The sequence below is a fragment of the Caloenas nicobarica genome, chromosome 1 (genome assembly GCF_036013445.1).
Source record: "Caloenas nicobarica isolate bCalNic1 chromosome 1, bCalNic1.hap1, whole genome shotgun sequence".
NCBI lineage: Eukaryota > Metazoa > Chordata > Aves > Columbiformes > Columbidae > Caloenas > Caloenas nicobarica.
Window position 1 is genome coordinate 194168441 of NC_088245.1, and position 16747 is coordinate 194185187.

General features: G+C 39.6%; 1 protein-coding gene across 1 annotated transcript in view; it reads left to right on the forward strand.

Annotated features, from left to right (window-relative positions):
• ATP8A2 (ATPase phospholipid transporting 8A2) overlaps positions 1-16747 on the forward strand; it is a 301460-nt gene that overhangs the window by 153787 nt on the left and 130926 nt on the right. The window contains exons 25-26 of the mRNA XM_065654983.1: positions 2068-2251; positions 6481-6591. Coding sequence (XP_065511055.1) covers positions 2068-2251; positions 6481-6591 — 295 coding nt within the window. The remainder of the gene's footprint in view (positions 1-2067; positions 2252-6480; positions 6592-16747) is intronic.

Genomic DNA, 16747 nt, shown 5'->3' on the forward strand with positions numbered 1-16747 from the left:
TACAGAATCAGATATGCTGTTCAGAGTCTGGCTTTTTCATTTCCCTGTTTCTTTAAGCACATTTGAAACAAGGGAACTTCTTAGCTGTTTCTATTGCTGTGTAACCGAAAACTAAATGAACACAAACTGGACTTCCGAGAGATGTGTGTGTCTGAGGAGGACGTTAGCAGATATGCACAGTGCTCAGCTGCAATGGAATAATTGCATGAGGGGACTGCCAAAAGTATATTGTCCTGTGCACCGGAGGTGCCCCTGGGGCTGGTAATGGGGTCTGTGCACTTGTGAATCTCATCCTTCCAGAACTGGCTCCAAGTCCCTCTGGAGATTCCATTTTATGGCCTGAAGTCCTTCTTGACTCCTTGCTCCATGCTTCAGTATTTTATTATGTGACTACTGGGGGGCGTGGGGATACGAGGGAATAGAGGAGTGTGTGTGCTTGTATGTATGTATGAGAGAGAAGTTAAAATCTGATGCAGACTATATTCAGAGCTGCTTTATAATTGCAAACCAACACCTTTCATGCACCATAGGTTGGTTAGTGTGTTGGGGCTTTGTGTTGGTAATTTAACTGGGTCCCTACAGTGCCAAGTGCTGTTTTCATTGCCAGGTAGCTGAGTGCTTAATAAATTTATCCAGTGGTATTAAGTAAATTTTATGGCCCAGTCAACTTTTTCCTGTTTTCAGCTTTTAGGAACAGGACAGCTGCTACACTTTTCAGGCAATTTAGTTCACATGTGAATTTCGAACCCAGCAAATTTTTCTCCCCCCCCCCCCAATTACTCATCAAGTTACTTTAAGAGGTGATCAGCACTAAACAAAATCAAGACCATAAAGCAAAATGCTGAACAAGATAACTCTCATTTTTTTTGATCAGCAGTAATCCAGCCGAGTGTATTAAAAGGCTCTGTAAGTCGTTCTCACAGGATGTAGGCTCTGGAAAAAATGCCATGTAAAAAATCTGTCTCCCCCATTCCCCAAGCTCCCCATTCTCCCCCTAGTTTAATAGTAAAGCTTTTAGATATCAGTTACATTCTTTTTTGTTGAATGTTATGTGGCTGACTTGAGATGTGGAAAAGTTTTGTCTAAAGCTTTATTTAAGGGAATATAAAATAATTTGGAACTGTAACTAAAACTGATGGGGAAAGGAATTAAGGTTGTTTGTACAGATGGGGTTAGAATGGAAATATTTAATCTTACGTGTAGGTATTTCCAGAATACCTCATATGATTTGGTAACCTGATCTACCTTTTCCATGAATAAAGGGCATTTTGGGTGCCTTATCCAATTTAGTAACCTGGTCCTGAGTATTTTTCCACTTCTCCCTGGTTTAGACTAGTTTAGCTGTATTGAATTCCATGAATTTTTATCGAACTGGAACTGATGTAAAATGAGAGGAAGATCAGGTTAAAACAACTACCCATAAAACTGACAAGAATATTCAGATGTCATGGAGTCGACCCTTCGTTTTTGAATCGGAATTGAATAACGTCATCCCTGCAGTCAGGGTAGCACCAGCTCAGTGTGTATGAGATCGGGGAGAGCCCTTGTTCTCTCTGACCCTGAAGTGTGACATTGGAAGGATGGGCAGCTGGAGGAGGGGTAAGGTGAACCTGCAGTACCCTTTGCCAAACCACCAAAAATGTTTCTTATTTACTCTCTTGAACATAGTAGTGGGCTTTCTGCTCCTGGCTGGATGTGCCCTGTTGATCTGTAAACTGTGGTAGTTGTAGAAGAAACTCCCTTCTCCACTGTTCCCAATATAAAATCACTGGTGTTTGCCAAAGCGTATCAGGTGGGGCTGGGGGAGGGAAACAAAGCCTTTAAAACCTTTCATATCTGTTTGGTCTCTTTGCATAAAATATGAGCAAGTAGATGAAAGTGAAACTATTTTTAAAGCTACTTTCTCCTGAAATAGTTTGGCACAGGTTCTGAAGCTTAGTTGTTGAATAAAGAAACTTCCCAGCAACTGCCCTTTGATGACTTCTAAATGTAGATTCCAGCTGTCCCTTTGGGAAAGGCATGGAGCTCAGCATGGAAGAAACTGACACCTTTTTCTCTCCTTTTCAGAGTATCTCCTCTACAGAAGTCTGAAATAGTAGACATGGTCAAGAAACACGTCAATGCCATAACACTTGCCATTGGGGACGGTGCCAATGACGTGGGGATGATCCAGACGGCTCACGTTGGAGTGGGGATCAGCGGCAATGAGGGCATGCAGGCAACCAACTGCTCGGACTATGCAATTGCACAGGTCAGAGCCAAAAAAGAGCAACTGTCATATCGTGGTGTCAGAAATGTGCTGTGCGGCCCTGTGGTGCTTGATGGCTTCTCCTTCACCTTCAAGCTAGGAGCATCTCTGCTCGTTTCTGTTTCAAGGCAGCTGTCTAAACCAGATATAGTGGATGTATTTTTGCAATTTGTTATTATTATTTTGTGTTCTTCAGGGCAAAGATCCGTTGCCCCTCAAAGTTTCAGTTTCTTCCTGACAGCTGTGCAACATCTTGGTTCTTTAGTAATTGGGGAGAACCATGTTCTGTGATGCTTACATTAACATGCTTTTAATTTTAACTTCTCTCTCCTAGTGCAAGCTCTTTTCTTTTACTATGAGTAAGCATTACGACCAGGTGTGTAAGAGTTTGGCTGTTTGGAAATTCTTATTTTGAGGTGACTCCTCCTTTTATTTTTTTTTTTTTTTTAAATTCTTCTGCCCCTATGATGTATCACAGTTCTAGAGAGCTGGCCAACATTTTGTTTTTATGAATGTTACTTTAAATGTTGTTCAGGTGAGTGCTCTCAAATTATCCCATCCAATTCAACACTGATTACTTCAGCTAAAGAGGAGAGTAAAAAGCCGTTTTTGTTTTACTGAAGAAACCAAGGCGTAGGATAAAGACTTAAAAAGAAATGTAAGGAAGCAAGGAGATGTTTCAGTGGCTGGACATCCTTTGAGTGCTTTTTACAGCTGTGTGTATGTGTCTGAGACTGGCAGGGCAGGAGCAGCTGGAGCTGATGGGAAGCGCAGGCAATCAACTGTCTCCTCAGTGATCTGTGAGCATCAGCTGATGTTCTCTTCTGGCAGGTGTAGGCAGATTTGCTCTGCCAAGTGATACCAAATATTCTCATCTTTTGATAGTTTCAGTAGGAGGGGAGGTTTTGAAAAGGTATGGGTAGTGCTGCTGTTTGCACAGTAACTTTATCTCGTTAACCCTGCTCTGATGAAAAGTGGCAGTCTTGTGTTGCTGCTTTGTGGACTGATGAAGCACCTTTGGTTTCCAGCTTGAATAACTGAGACTTTCACCGAATTTATCTGGAAAATTTTAGGCTGTTTTATTAAGGCCTTATTCTGTCAAACAGTAGCATATTCCAAATGCATAGGATTATAGGAACTCCCATAATCATAAAGTCTGTGGTATCTTGTAATGACTTCCTCATTTTTTACTTCTGTAAACTTTGTATTGCTTCTGCTGTATAACTTAATTGGGTGCTCTTTCTTTAGACTTTCTCAGATCACTTACTTCCATTTTAATAAGTATGTATAAGTGGTGAGAGTTTTGTCCATAGAGAGCCCTACGCACTTAAATCCTTTTGTCTTAGTTGCAGTAACATTTAATCTGAAGAAGTAATTTCACGTTCATGTGTTGCTTCTGCATTAACAAAAACTCCTGGTTTTGGATTTACTGTCAGAATGTGAAGTAAGTTGCTCTGGGCTTAAAATACAGTCAGGGAGTTACTAACAATAGCAACGAATCTTTAGTTCAATATGAAATAAAACTGGTCACATTAGCACAGAATTTTGACTTTCAAACATTAGTACAACACTGTGGAACTGTATTTTTTGTGATTGTGTAGAAAAGCTTTTAGCTGATGAGAAAAAATATAAAGGAAGTCTTCTTCTAAAGGGGACTAATAGTGTTGTATGGTAATGTGTCCTTACCAAAAAAAAAAAAGGGCATTCAAAAGAAAAACTTGATCTCCTTGGGGTGTATTTCTTTCAGCAAAGACATAATAACTCCCACTAAAGCATTACTGCATGTGCATGCCTTGAAGGCAGTGTGTGTTCTTATTGAGTAATTTCACATGACCACTATAATGTAGTATCTCATATTCTAATGGTGTTTCCAATGCAGTGGTGCCAGACGTAGGCACTTACAGGAGAGAAAGTCTTTACATAGGCTTGTTCAGGATTCCAGGAGGAATCAAAGCATAAACCAAACGAAAGACAACTTGTGTCCAACAGTACTGCAGACAGTTTGCGCAGGTCCAAGGAGCATCTGTTTGACTCATCCTTTTCCCTTGAAATGATATTTTACTAGTGGTCCATATTTCCCGAATCAAATGACCTGTTTAGAGAGACAGCAGTAGAATTTAATAACTCCCTCAGCAGGCAGCTTTATCATCTTAATCCAGAGAGCATCTGATGTCTGGGGACTGTTTGCTTTTCTTAAGTAAGGAAACTTCTTTCTTAATCTAACGTTCATGTGTTTAAACTTTCTTCTCTGGAAAATTTGGCTTGCATTTTGGATGCATTTTCAGTGTCTTAACCTGCCCGCGCCCCTGCCTCCAGCATCACCTCATCCCTTAGTCAAGACAGGGGGTATCTTTCTGAAAGCTAAACTGTATTTAAAAAAAAAAAAAAAGTTATGCTAGGGTCGATGCAGAGACAACTGTGATAATCTGTAGAAACTGTTTCACAGGTAGGCCAAGCAGATGGTCATAATGTCCCCTTCTAATTTAAAACTCCATAAATACGATAGTGTCCAAACAAGGGCAATATCTTAGTAAAGCCCTATCCCTATAGTTGCTCAAGTATGCCCATAACTGTGCGTTTGTATAATTTCAGTGACCAGCATCAAAACAAATTATTTCCTTGCTATGTCTTAATGGCATTCTTCACCAGTGTGAACAGGCTCAGAACTGCATTATTTAGGTTACTGATATCTTCCTTGCAGTGCTATGCAGTGCACTCGCTTTCATGAGAGTATAGACAAGCAAGCAATTAATGGTAAGATTTTTCCTTGCTTTGAGCTCCAGAGAAGACTTCACCCGAGATGGTCCCTTGTTAGACTTAGAGAAGTTTTTAGGGTGTCTCTAACTATTCTCTACGAGAGTCATTTGGGGCGACTTGTCAGGAGGTAGTGGCAAGTTTGCCATTGTTGCTGGTGTGTTTTATTAGTGAATTTTGATGAGGAAGGTTGCAGCTGTGCTGCATATTAACTGAGGCATTAAGTGTCTAGCAGGTCAACTATTCCCTTGTGGGTGTCGCACTTCCAGTCCTGCCTCAAGCTGGGCAGAGACTGAACCGTGAAGCTTGGTTCACTTTTATTTTCTTTCCTCTTTCTTGCTGGCATATCCTAACAAATCTGAATTACTGATGTGTGGGAGAGAGGCTGTTCTTATAAGATTTACGGTTCAGTGATGTTGGTGCTGGAAATCATGGGAGCAGAGCTATCTCATGACAGTCCTAATTCGTTACTGTAGCTTTAAATTTCAAATGAGGTTTGTGTAAAATAAATGATCTAGAATCTGAATTTAGGAAGTTAAGCTTTTCTATTAGGTCACTTTGTGGAAAAGGAAGCAAAGCAAATAATGCTTCCATCTTAGTGTCCAAGAACCTTCAGGTACACGTGTGCTGAATGGTAAATCTGGTCACCAGCTTGATCTGTCTGTAACTGGACAAACGAGGAATGCTGCAGGCCATAAAAAAGTTCACTGACAAAGGCAGGACTAGAAAACTATGCATTTCCTGGGCTATGTTGTGAGACTGCTTCTATAGAAGTCCATTTTAAAAACTTGAAATTGAGCTGTATCTGTGGTTTGGAGTGGCATTCAAAGGTGTCTGTTTTTACAAGATTCATTTACTTCCCCTTTTTGGCAAATGCTCTTTGTCTTTATACAATATTTTAGGTGCTTTGTATAAACACACAATTGTGTACATTTTGTGGGCTGAAAATGTTGATGTAAGTATTCTCTATAAAAGACTTCATGCATCTATTTTTCACCTATGTTCCCCCTTGCGCATTTTATTTCAGCTCAAGACAGTTCTAATTACAACACTGTTTAAAACACAGAGAAAGGACATTGTGAAACTTGTAAGCCCTCAAACACAGGAATACTTCTTTGACCATGAAATGAAAAGGTCACGTTTATATTCAATCCACAAGGCTATACTAGGTTTACCTTGCTTGATTTTGCTATTGGGATAATAATGCACTAACTGAAGACTTCTTGCTGTTTAAAGCCAGTGAAGATCACTTAAAAACATTCAGAGGTTTTGCTACAAAAAAGGCTTTTCCTGTAAATATTTTAAGTGTTGTGTTTTCTCGTGCGTTCTGTTAAGTTATTTAAATATTGCACTTGAATTACAGCTTTCATAGATGATTGTGTGGTGGTTTTTTGTGTGTGTGGCGTGGGGGGTTTACTTTAACCTCTTTTTTTTAAACAGTTCTTCATCTATGTAAAAACTTGTTTTTTCTCTTTCAGTTTTCCTACTTGGAGAAGCTCTTGTTGGTCCATGGAGCCTGGAGTTACAATCGAGTTACCAAGTGCATACTATATTGCTTCTACAAGAATGTGGTTTTGTATATTATTGAGGTAAGAGTAACTAAATGGATGGATCTGACTGGTGCTTACTCCTCAAGTAATCTCTCATAGAAATAAAAACTCATCCAAATACATTGAGCTAAAAGGACTGAGATTTTTTTCCATGTTTAACAGCTTAAAATTCTGTTTCCCTTCTCAGATTAAGTTTGTTCTCTTGAATCTTCTAATGTTTGCAAAACGGAAACTGAAGGTTTCAGTACGGTGAAGTCTTATATATGAGATGTCAGGGACAAAGTTCATTCCTTCTGTGCAGATGTGCTCATTGGAAGCATCTTTATATTCATAGAAACCTTTCAGTTATGCCTTATATTTATAAAACTTGAATATGGAGCTAAAATTAAATTGAAAGTTCATTTAACAGATTCAGTAAGAACTCTATAGGCAAATAATAAACTAGGCAAAAACTATAGCTGTTGCTTCCAAATTATGAAGACCATAACTTAGCTGGAACTGAAATTCATTTGCCTTCTTTTTTGGAAAGAGAGGAAAAAATTCTGCCCTAAAATGCCAGTCAAATGATGAAATTAATCTGATTATTCAATTTAATAATATTTAAGATGTAACTAACTGTTTTGAAAGTGTCCGAAGATGTCAAATAGTGCAACTGGATTTTGAAGAGGATTGAGTACTGTTATGAACATTAATACGTTGCATTTCAGCCCGCTTAGATAGGAGTGTAGTTCTCACACTTCAGGATGTAGTCTTGAATTCAGGAGGGATCAGGAAGGGATGTTTTTAATGTGCTGTTGCCTGTTTAGAAACACACAAGGAACTTAATTGATTGGTCACTTGCTACATCCATTTCAACAATGATCATCAGTTTTATTTATATATGTCTATGTATATATATTAGGTTTTCTATTTCTTTCTACAGTTAAGCAAACATGAATGAGGTTAACAGATAAAATATTGGAATACTTATAATTAGGCAGCTGCTTATATTGATTACAGGAGATAGTGGGTAAGTAATGATTTGCTGTTCAGTGAATCATATCATGGTCAGTGTGTGTGTACCTGACTCCCTCAGGGTCTGATCATCTTTTATGCGTGATGTTAGGCTCTTAGAGAACAAATATTATTCACTAACTTGCTCCATTTTTCCTATGCTATTTCTGTATTAGCTATTGGCTGATATAATTTCAACAGAGATTAATCTGTTAACTTTAAGGGAGTTAAACAAAATGCAAGTCTGCTTTGACAATGTGAGGTCAGATGTTTTCTTCACTGCACTGGTCTGTGTTCAGTTCTTTCCACATTCTGTTCTGAGGCAAATGAGCTTTTGTCTCCTGGTGTCCATGACTAAGGGTGAGACTCTATTCCTTTTAACACCCGAGCACTGAAAAAAAATGTCTAGGGAGCTTCACCCCTCGGCCTCAGTTAGCTCTCTGTAATCATGCTGCATAGAACTTTGAGAGCTTGTTTAAGGCTCTTGCTTAAGGAGGAAATCTTGTAGACCTGCAGCAACAGGAAGAGCTCAGTTTGCTTTTAGTTCCCCTGGTGAGTTTGGTTTACTAGTGGCCTTAAGGAACTTCCCCTCCAAAACTGTATAAAAATAGCTAAATTGCCTGGAAAGCAAAGGTGCCGATTTTGGTATCCTAGAGATGCAGGGGTGAGAGAGAAGAGGTCTAAGTCCCTTCTTAGCTTTACACAAAGAAAGCTGAGTTTTGTATTTCTGCTGTGAGGCTTGAGAGCGCTGATCAGTTTGTGGTATGGACTGATGCTCGTGAAAGAGAAACTCCACGAGGAATAAATCCTTCAACTTGAGAGAATGGTAGTTGCCCAGCACTCCCACTGTGTTCCTTGTGCATGTGGTACGTTCCCGATTGTTTCCCAGTGCTCTGGACAAGTTTAATATTTACCTGCACTTTCTGCTTGGATGTGTGGTGCATGGGGAATATTCTTTCAGCATCGTAATGAAACAGGGATTTGAACTTGAACTACTTTTCAAGTTAATCTTCTAAAGGATTGTACGGAGTAAATATTTATAGAGTTGAATCAAAAAGCACATAGGTCAATATGACTGTCAGTTATACTTTTGTTACCGTATCTGGTTTTGTTTCAGTGAAGCTTTAACACCTGAGGGATAACTATAGTAAGCCTTATGTAAATGAGTTTTGCAGCAGTGAAGAACTGGGGCTCATAAGTTTTGTACTGTGATACTTTCCCAGTATCAGAGAGAACTAAGAGGTGGTACTCAGGCTTAGTGCACAGAACATCTGGACACAACTTGCAGAGGCACACATTAAGATTAAACTTAAGGAATGATAAATGCTTGAGGAGAACATATTGCTGTCTCGTTTCCTAGCATCCCAATATTGGTATGTTAAAACCTGCAATACACTTAGAAGTTCTTGATACCAATCTCTATTATATCAGGGCGATCCAAACTGTGGCATCTCTGAAACATTACATTTTGTCAACTTTCCTTCAGCTTCTGGAAAAGTGGTAATTAAAATGCAGAACTTAGGATTTGGTAGGAAGCGTACCCAGGTGACTGGCATCATGGGCTTTACTCCTCAGAGATGCTGCTGGGTTAAGGCTGGCGCTTACCTTCCTGCAACAGCTGGTTTTTTTAGCTGCTTTGACAACAACTAAAATATGCACCCATATTGGGACAATTTCATGCAACTAGAGAGTTAATACGGCAGAAGGCAGGCCTTGTAGTCTAGCGATTGCAGGGGAAATGGAGACAAGAGTGTATTTTCCCTCTTCCCTCATTAGGGGGAAAGCCAATCATTCAGCATTGTCCTGAAGCAGGTCAGTGACAGGGTTTTGGCTTTTCAAGACTGACAGACAAATACCTGGGCATCATTACAAAACACCATCTTATTCAATTATTTATGTAGCTGGCTTTAAACTGAGTAGTGAAACAAAAGATTTGTTTCACATCTGTTGAGCAGATATATTTCACCAGAGATGATATAAAGTTGTCCTGATGACATCAGAGCTTTGAAATATAGCTGATTTCAAATGTAAAAGAATACAGGAATGTTGCTTTCATGTCATGCTTGGAGAAGTAGAAACACAGCAAGATCAAAGGCGATATCAGAAATATCAGGTAAGAGTTCAGGGGATTTTGGAATGGTTCTGTGGAAACAGTAGCATGGATGATAGCTTTCAGGCCAACACTGTGTGCAGGAAAAATGTGCTCAGTACTTCACCAGAGCTTGTTGTTTACTTGAAGTGTAATTAATATCAAGTGCTTTTGTGTTATATATTGTAGAATGAGTGGGGAGGGGAAAATAGATGATCTCTGTGTCAAAGTCTGGCAATGTAGGGCCATGCAAGAAAGATGAATGGCAAGTGGGAAGGGGAGAGTACAGTCTACATATCCTCATGCTGGGTTATTTTCTTTTCTGCCTTAAAAATTCAGAGAGAGGTTGTAAGCCCAGAATGGAAAGCCGTTTCTTTGTGGAGGTTGAGAGGGAAGTCTTACATGTGAGCAGTATTGAACAAACAAGATAAATGTACTAAAGAACAAAACACCAGGATCATAGCTTCTCTTTTAGAGTGGAATTTTCAAGTCTTAAAGGCTCTGAGTAAACACAATGCGTAGATAAGCATGCTTTCAAATAAGTGGTGGTTTTTCGAGTCCAGCAAGGTCTGGCAATGAGAGCTGTGAAGTGCTCCACACGCTTTGTGGCCACCACTTCAGACCAGCCGATAGCACAAGCTGTGAAAGCGAATATGAGGCGTTGCTGCATGAGACCTTTCACTGGTTTTTCCCATTTTCATACTTGCCTGTCAAACACAACAGGTATTTTTAAAAATATGGAAAGCAGACATAGGACTTTCAGCCCTCTTATCCAAATGGCATGCAGAACTGAGTGTATCTGGTTTGATACTAAAAAATATACAGCTCTAACGCCTCTGGTGTTCTTATCCCTGATTTATGTTATCTGACTTATACCTACATCGCTGTACTTTCTGTTTCCAATTGACTTTTCAACTCAGGCAACAGAAAACATTAAGCATGGGAATTTTTGCAGTGAGTTGAGGACTGAAGTGCAATAACTTGTCATAAAAAGCAACTTTGTTAAAAGATGAGAGCAGTATTTTCCCCTCAGTTTAAAGTTAAGAATAAAAGCATCTGGTTGTAGAATTCTCTAACGGGGTTAATAATAATACAGGCAGCTAGGTGTCTGACATGCTTATGTATTCAAATTATTCAGTTGCTTGTTCAAATACTTTAAATGCCAGTAGGCATTTAATAGTCATTACTTCTGTGTGCATATACTCAATTGGTGTGGTAAGCTTACAACAATGCTGTATCATGATAAAGAAAGGAGATAATATGTGTGTGATTTCCATTTTATGTAGTTTGGAAATCCATCTTTTGAATTCTCACAAATAAGTGCATATCCTGAACAAGGAATTTATTCTCTGTGGACAGGTGCTTTCAGATAGGCAAAAGGTGGGACTCAGCGTCCTTAAGACTGGTGTCAGGTGTAAACGTAGGTGCCTGAGTGAAACCTATGTAGTGTCCATGTAGATGGCCTTCCTGGGTGCTCTGGGGTCATGGAGAACAGAATGGGACTGGCAGGTGCCGCACGACCTGCCGAAGACCTTCACCTGTCTGAAGCAGCAGCAGCTTTAGTAGTACTGAGAGGCCTGTGTTGAGGTCACTGAATCCTGAATTTGTTTTTGAAACATATAAAAAGAAAGGAATCCATATCCCCCAGCTTGGGTGATGTTAATCAGTTCAAAAAGTGGAGAATATTTATAGAAGTTATGGTACAGAACTTGCAGACCTGGAAAGCACAGTAATGGACACAGCATGAGGAGCAAAGCATGTGACGCTCAGTGCCATGTCTTGATAATTTTTGGAAAAACGTGTCCTACACATGTGTTTGTTTTTCTCTTGCAGTGTTTCTTATCAGCCTCATACACAGGTTTAACATGCAGAAGTAGAAGACCTAGGGCAGCACAGAACATTATCCCTTTCCCACCCACCAAAAAAGCAAATCATAGGCTCCAATTCAAGAAAACATTCCTTAGTAGCAAGAGTTACAGAAAACAGATCCTGCAAATAGCTTGCCAAACTTCTTGGAATATCATAAAATACAGTGGGCCAACCTAATGCAGAATTGTCTACATGGTACTTTTGTGTTCTTAAAAATATATCCTAATTCTTTCTTGGCTGATTTACAGTGCCTAGTTTATATTGCTACCACTGACTATTTATTCCATATTTAAACCCCCCTGGTGTCTGAAGGAATTCAGAATTGCATGTAGGCTGGTCTCACAGACTTTAATCCATGATTGACTTTTTGGGTTTTTTTGGATTCGTAATTGAGTATGTTAATCCCAAGAGTTTCCAAGGAATCAGTCACAAAGATAAATCCATGCTAATTTTCCTTTTTTTCTTAGTGTTGTGCACTGCACAGTGAATCATTAGAGAGTAGTCCATCTTCCTGAAAATCAAATTGACTCAACTATTAAACAGCTGGTTTTGAATTTTTTCCAGACATTTTTCAAAAGTGATGGAATGAGTACCAGCTTTGTTCTGACTTTTTATGAATACTGCCTTGATTGCACCCTACAACTGACACAGCTTGTAAGTTTTCAACATTCCAAATACAGTAAGTGATAAATTAGGTTCCTTAGTGTGGTCTGAAAACCTTTAGGTGAAACACCTACCAGGTCCAATATGTGCTGCAGTAGACTACTTCAAGAACTGATCTACTGTGGTATTTTATTGGGCAGATAATATGTTCAGGGTTCCTGGATCTGTTTTTTGTGTATACTTGTATACATAAGGAGTATATGAGAGGTGCAGTGATTTTTTTTTGTGTGTTCGTGTCTGTAAAATATATCCTTAATTTGGTGCGAAAAATCTTAATTTCATATTAGGAGGGCACATAACAAAGCCATAATAATGCTCTTCTCTAAGTCTGAGCCCGTTAAATGTGAAGCATTAGCCATTTCCTGAGCAATGTGTTCGTGAAAGCCAGAATTCTGTCATCAGTAAATGTTTTTTTCAGTTTAACTATGTCCTCAGTGAAAATGCAAGTTGATGTTTAGAAGGGAGATAACCTAATGTGAGGAAGCTTTTAAGAGGGAAGCTAACCCTGTATTGTGAAAGTTAGGAAAATCTAAACGTGGGTTTTCTTCCATCAAACAAAACCAGCTTTGAAGTTCAAGGGTTTATCATTCTTGATTTCAACCCCAGTTGCTTTCTGAAAACTAAAAGTTTTCATATCAAATGTAACTCTTCTGATAACTTGGAATACTGGCTTGAAAAACATTGACTGCTCTGACTTATTAATATTGGTTAAGCCACTGTTTTCATAAAAATGAAAGGGAACGGATCCTGCTTTCTCATCCACCTAGGCCAGTTCAGTGAATATGGCATTACTTGGGGGTACAGGAAAGGCCAAATTTGTATCCATGTTAAAAAAGTGCAAATAAACTGTATCAGGCAATAAACTGTCCTTAATATGTTCATGCTGAAATTAGCCAAGTATGCTCCTCTGCAATGAAGGGGTAATTTTTAGAGAGGTGTTCTAACATCCAACATCATATATGTATATGTGGTAATACAGCTCTTTGCAAATGTATTCTTTGAGCCTGTACAGTTGTTCTTTCTGTCTGGCCTATTTCCCTGTAAACAGACTTCCTTTAGTAGAGACACTCCTTGTTTACATGGAAATAACTGATAGTAGAGCAAGGTCCACGCATATTGGGTGTGTAAAGAAGGAGTTTTGTCTGTTTTGCTCTTTACTAGACAGAAGCCCCAGGGCTGGCCTGTTGAAGGTGTGAGAGTTTCTTCTTTTTGACCTGTCCCTCGCTACTATGAATAGCTATTTTCAGAAGGAATTTCTACAGCAATTTACTTTTGAAAATGGTAATCCAAATGCTTACAAATGAGGCTGTGCTTTGCCAAGGAGGACTTGGGAATAGAGCCTGGCCCCAGGGACTGACTGGCAAATTGCAACAGTGACTTTAATGCTCCAGTTCTTTGAGGCACTCGTTTTAAAACAGCCCTGTAAGCATGCATGTTCTGTAACCTAATGCAGCTTGGAAGACTTTAGTCTTCCAGGGAGGAGAAGAGAAGAGCTACTTCTACTCAAGTAGCTGCATCTGTTGCAGTTAAACTTGGATGTTACCCTGGTTTTTAAAAACATGACTTAGCCAAGGTGTGAGATGAGTTTTGCGGTTCTTTTGCATGGCTCTTTGCAAAGCATTTTTTAAGTGGGGAGGAAGAGTTTGAAACTGTGGCAGAGAAGGGGTAGTATCTATTCACAAGTCATGCTTTGGTGCAATTTCGCAAAATCCTTTAATTTTTTATTTAAGGCTGAAGTACTCTGAAATTTAACTTGGAGCCCACTTTTGCAAATGTGTGGTGGCTTGCCTGTTGGCAGTCCCACTCAAGTCATTGAATAGTAATTGAAGACATTTCCTGCTTTCTTCATGGTTCTTTAGAATAAAACGAGTTTATTTCTTCCAAGCCATGTTCTAAGACATTGTTTGTTGTCACGTGGTCATAGATAAAAAGTGTGCTGGTCCGTGTGGGCTGCATTTCACTTGTCTGAGCTGAAGTCTGCCTGGCTGCCAGCTGCTTGCCCAGCGCTAAGGTCAGGCTGTACGGCTTGATATTTCTTGAGCATGAGTAATTTCCTGGTAACACTGAACATTTTGTTTCAACATTCGGATTTATGATCTTGAAGCATTTTAATTGTACTTTGTCTCTTCATTCGTGAAGTCGAGCAAAAAAGATACCCCTACCTGAGCTCCTGTCCAACAGCAGTCTCGCTGTCCACTTCTCCTTCTAGTTGTTGATGGGGGCATTTCTCTGGCATGTTTGGAGGCACCACTGGAGTATGTAACTTTCTAACTGCCATAATTTCTAGCACGTCCCATTGCACAAATGCACAACTGATGCGTTCATAACTCTTGGTGTCTTAATACTGCTTCACAGACAACTGCGAAAACCTTTTACATGCTAGCTCAAAAATGTGGTGTCACCAGATTTTTGAATATAAAATTTCTTTCTTTTCAGTATCTGCATTGTGAACTGAGCTGGTCCTGGTTATTTTGAGGTTTCTTGGTTTTTAGGATCATGACCCAAAGAAGCTAAGGCAGAGAGCAAATTTAACTGAATACAGACTCCATTCGCAAATGCTGCTAGAAAAGAAGTTTGCCATTTCACTTGGATGAGTACTAATGATAAAAATGCCTCTATTCAGCTTCACTAATTAACCACTAGAGATTGTTTTATTTTGAGGATTCATATAAGCTATCTGTAACCTAGTTTAAGTGTATGTACAGGATTTAGAGTAAAATGTATTGTATGTTTGTGAAGGAAAGAATCTAGAATATAGGTTTGGGGTTCTCGTTTGCCTGAGCTCACAGTCTTGAATCATACTTTTTTAGCACAGCAGGGTCAGAGGTAAAAAAAAATGCCGTATCCTCCATGATCAGTCCAGTTCCTAGTGCAAGTCTGGAGCAGCATAGGCATTGCTTTCAAAGCCTCTACTGCTGTAAAACCACTTCAGAGGTTGGACTGTTTGTCCCAGGGGATGTCTGCCCTGGAAGGAGCTCGAGGTCGGTGGCCGGGGTTGTTATTGCTTGCTGCCCCTGAGAGCTCCCGTCTGCGGGAATCCTGCATCACTTGTGCGATAGCACACAGTCAGTTTTACAGCTTTGAGTAACCTGTCCAAAACAGGTGACTCTTTTCACTCCATAATGAGATGCTGAGCGCAATGCAGATAGCTGTGACTCTACCTATAAGCTTTTGGTTACTTATATGCTCTAGAGAGCATGTCATTACTTTTTATATCTCCTTGCTTTTTTCAAAGTTGTTTAGAACATATTAAAATGGACTAGAAAAAGCACATCGTGCCACCTATTTGATAGTATTACTTCTGAGTTTTACAGTCTATTTTTCTGAGAAGATGTGAAAAATAAGTCAGCTGCAGCTTCCCCCCTCCTGATATTCTATTGCTTATTCCATAATGTTTCCCATTAGTTCTCCTCTTCCCTACTATTTTGACCCAGATGCTTTTCTTGAGCCATTACAATTTGAGTGTGACTGCTTTGAAATACGTGCATCCTGGGCCAATGTATTTTTTGTAGTATTTCTGAACCAGGATTGACGTGCCACGGTAACTGGGACTGTGGCAGATAAGGGAGAGGAGAATCAGACTGCCATAATCTTAACACGTTTGTGCATATACTTGCACATTGAATTTAAACATCAATATAGTTGGTAATCACAGGCTTTAAGCTAAAACCCCAGAACTATACCCCAGAAAGCACAGAGGCCCATTCTGTGGAAAGGCAAGAGCTGAGTGGTCTCTGTTTGTGTGTGTTACCAGTCAGGTTCTGTCCCATCGAGACAAAGACGTGGGTAACTATTGATGACTTTGTGCTGTCAGAAGAGTGAAGGAGGTCTAAACTTGGTCTGCCAGATTTTAAACGTAACAAAATTATTTTACTTACTTTCTTTTTGCTCGATTTCTGTGCATTCATGCAAAAGCAATTAAGGATTTGGAAAGTGAGAAGGTGGAATATATTAGCCATAGCTCTATGTAAGTTCTGCAGGGATTCAGTGCAAGTATATATATTTTCAGATAAACTATCTAAATATTATGTGTATAAGAAAAGAAATCTAATACTACATTCTCTCACCCAAACCCAAATAATGCTATCTTTATTAATAAAGTTACAGTTCAGGTTGATTTTAATAATGTTAACTGACTAAAATACGTGGTTGGCTTGGTAGCAGCAGCAGCATAAGCCATCAGTAACCAGTAACACCTGAATCTCTCAGCATTATTTGTGATGATGGTTCCTGTCAAGTTCAATTTTGGTAGAAAAGTGAGTCTCCCCTTTGGGTTTACTAACAGTGTCTTGACCTTTTCTCCCTTTTGTTGCCAAGGACTGACAGGTGTCTGGAGCAGCTAAGCCACATGACAGCCTGTGCTTCATGTCAGCTGGCATTCATTAGTGTTAAAAATGACATGTGGTTTTCTACTATTTGGAGATGTGTTTATGGCTATTAATATATCCTGCTTCATGGACAAGATAGGGATGGGCTATGGAGTTGCTTTGCTTTCCCATTTTTCCTTGTTTGCCTGCTGCCACCTGTCTTGGGGCCACCACGCCGGGCTGGGGTGGTGGGACCAGCAGGTTTCTGCACTGG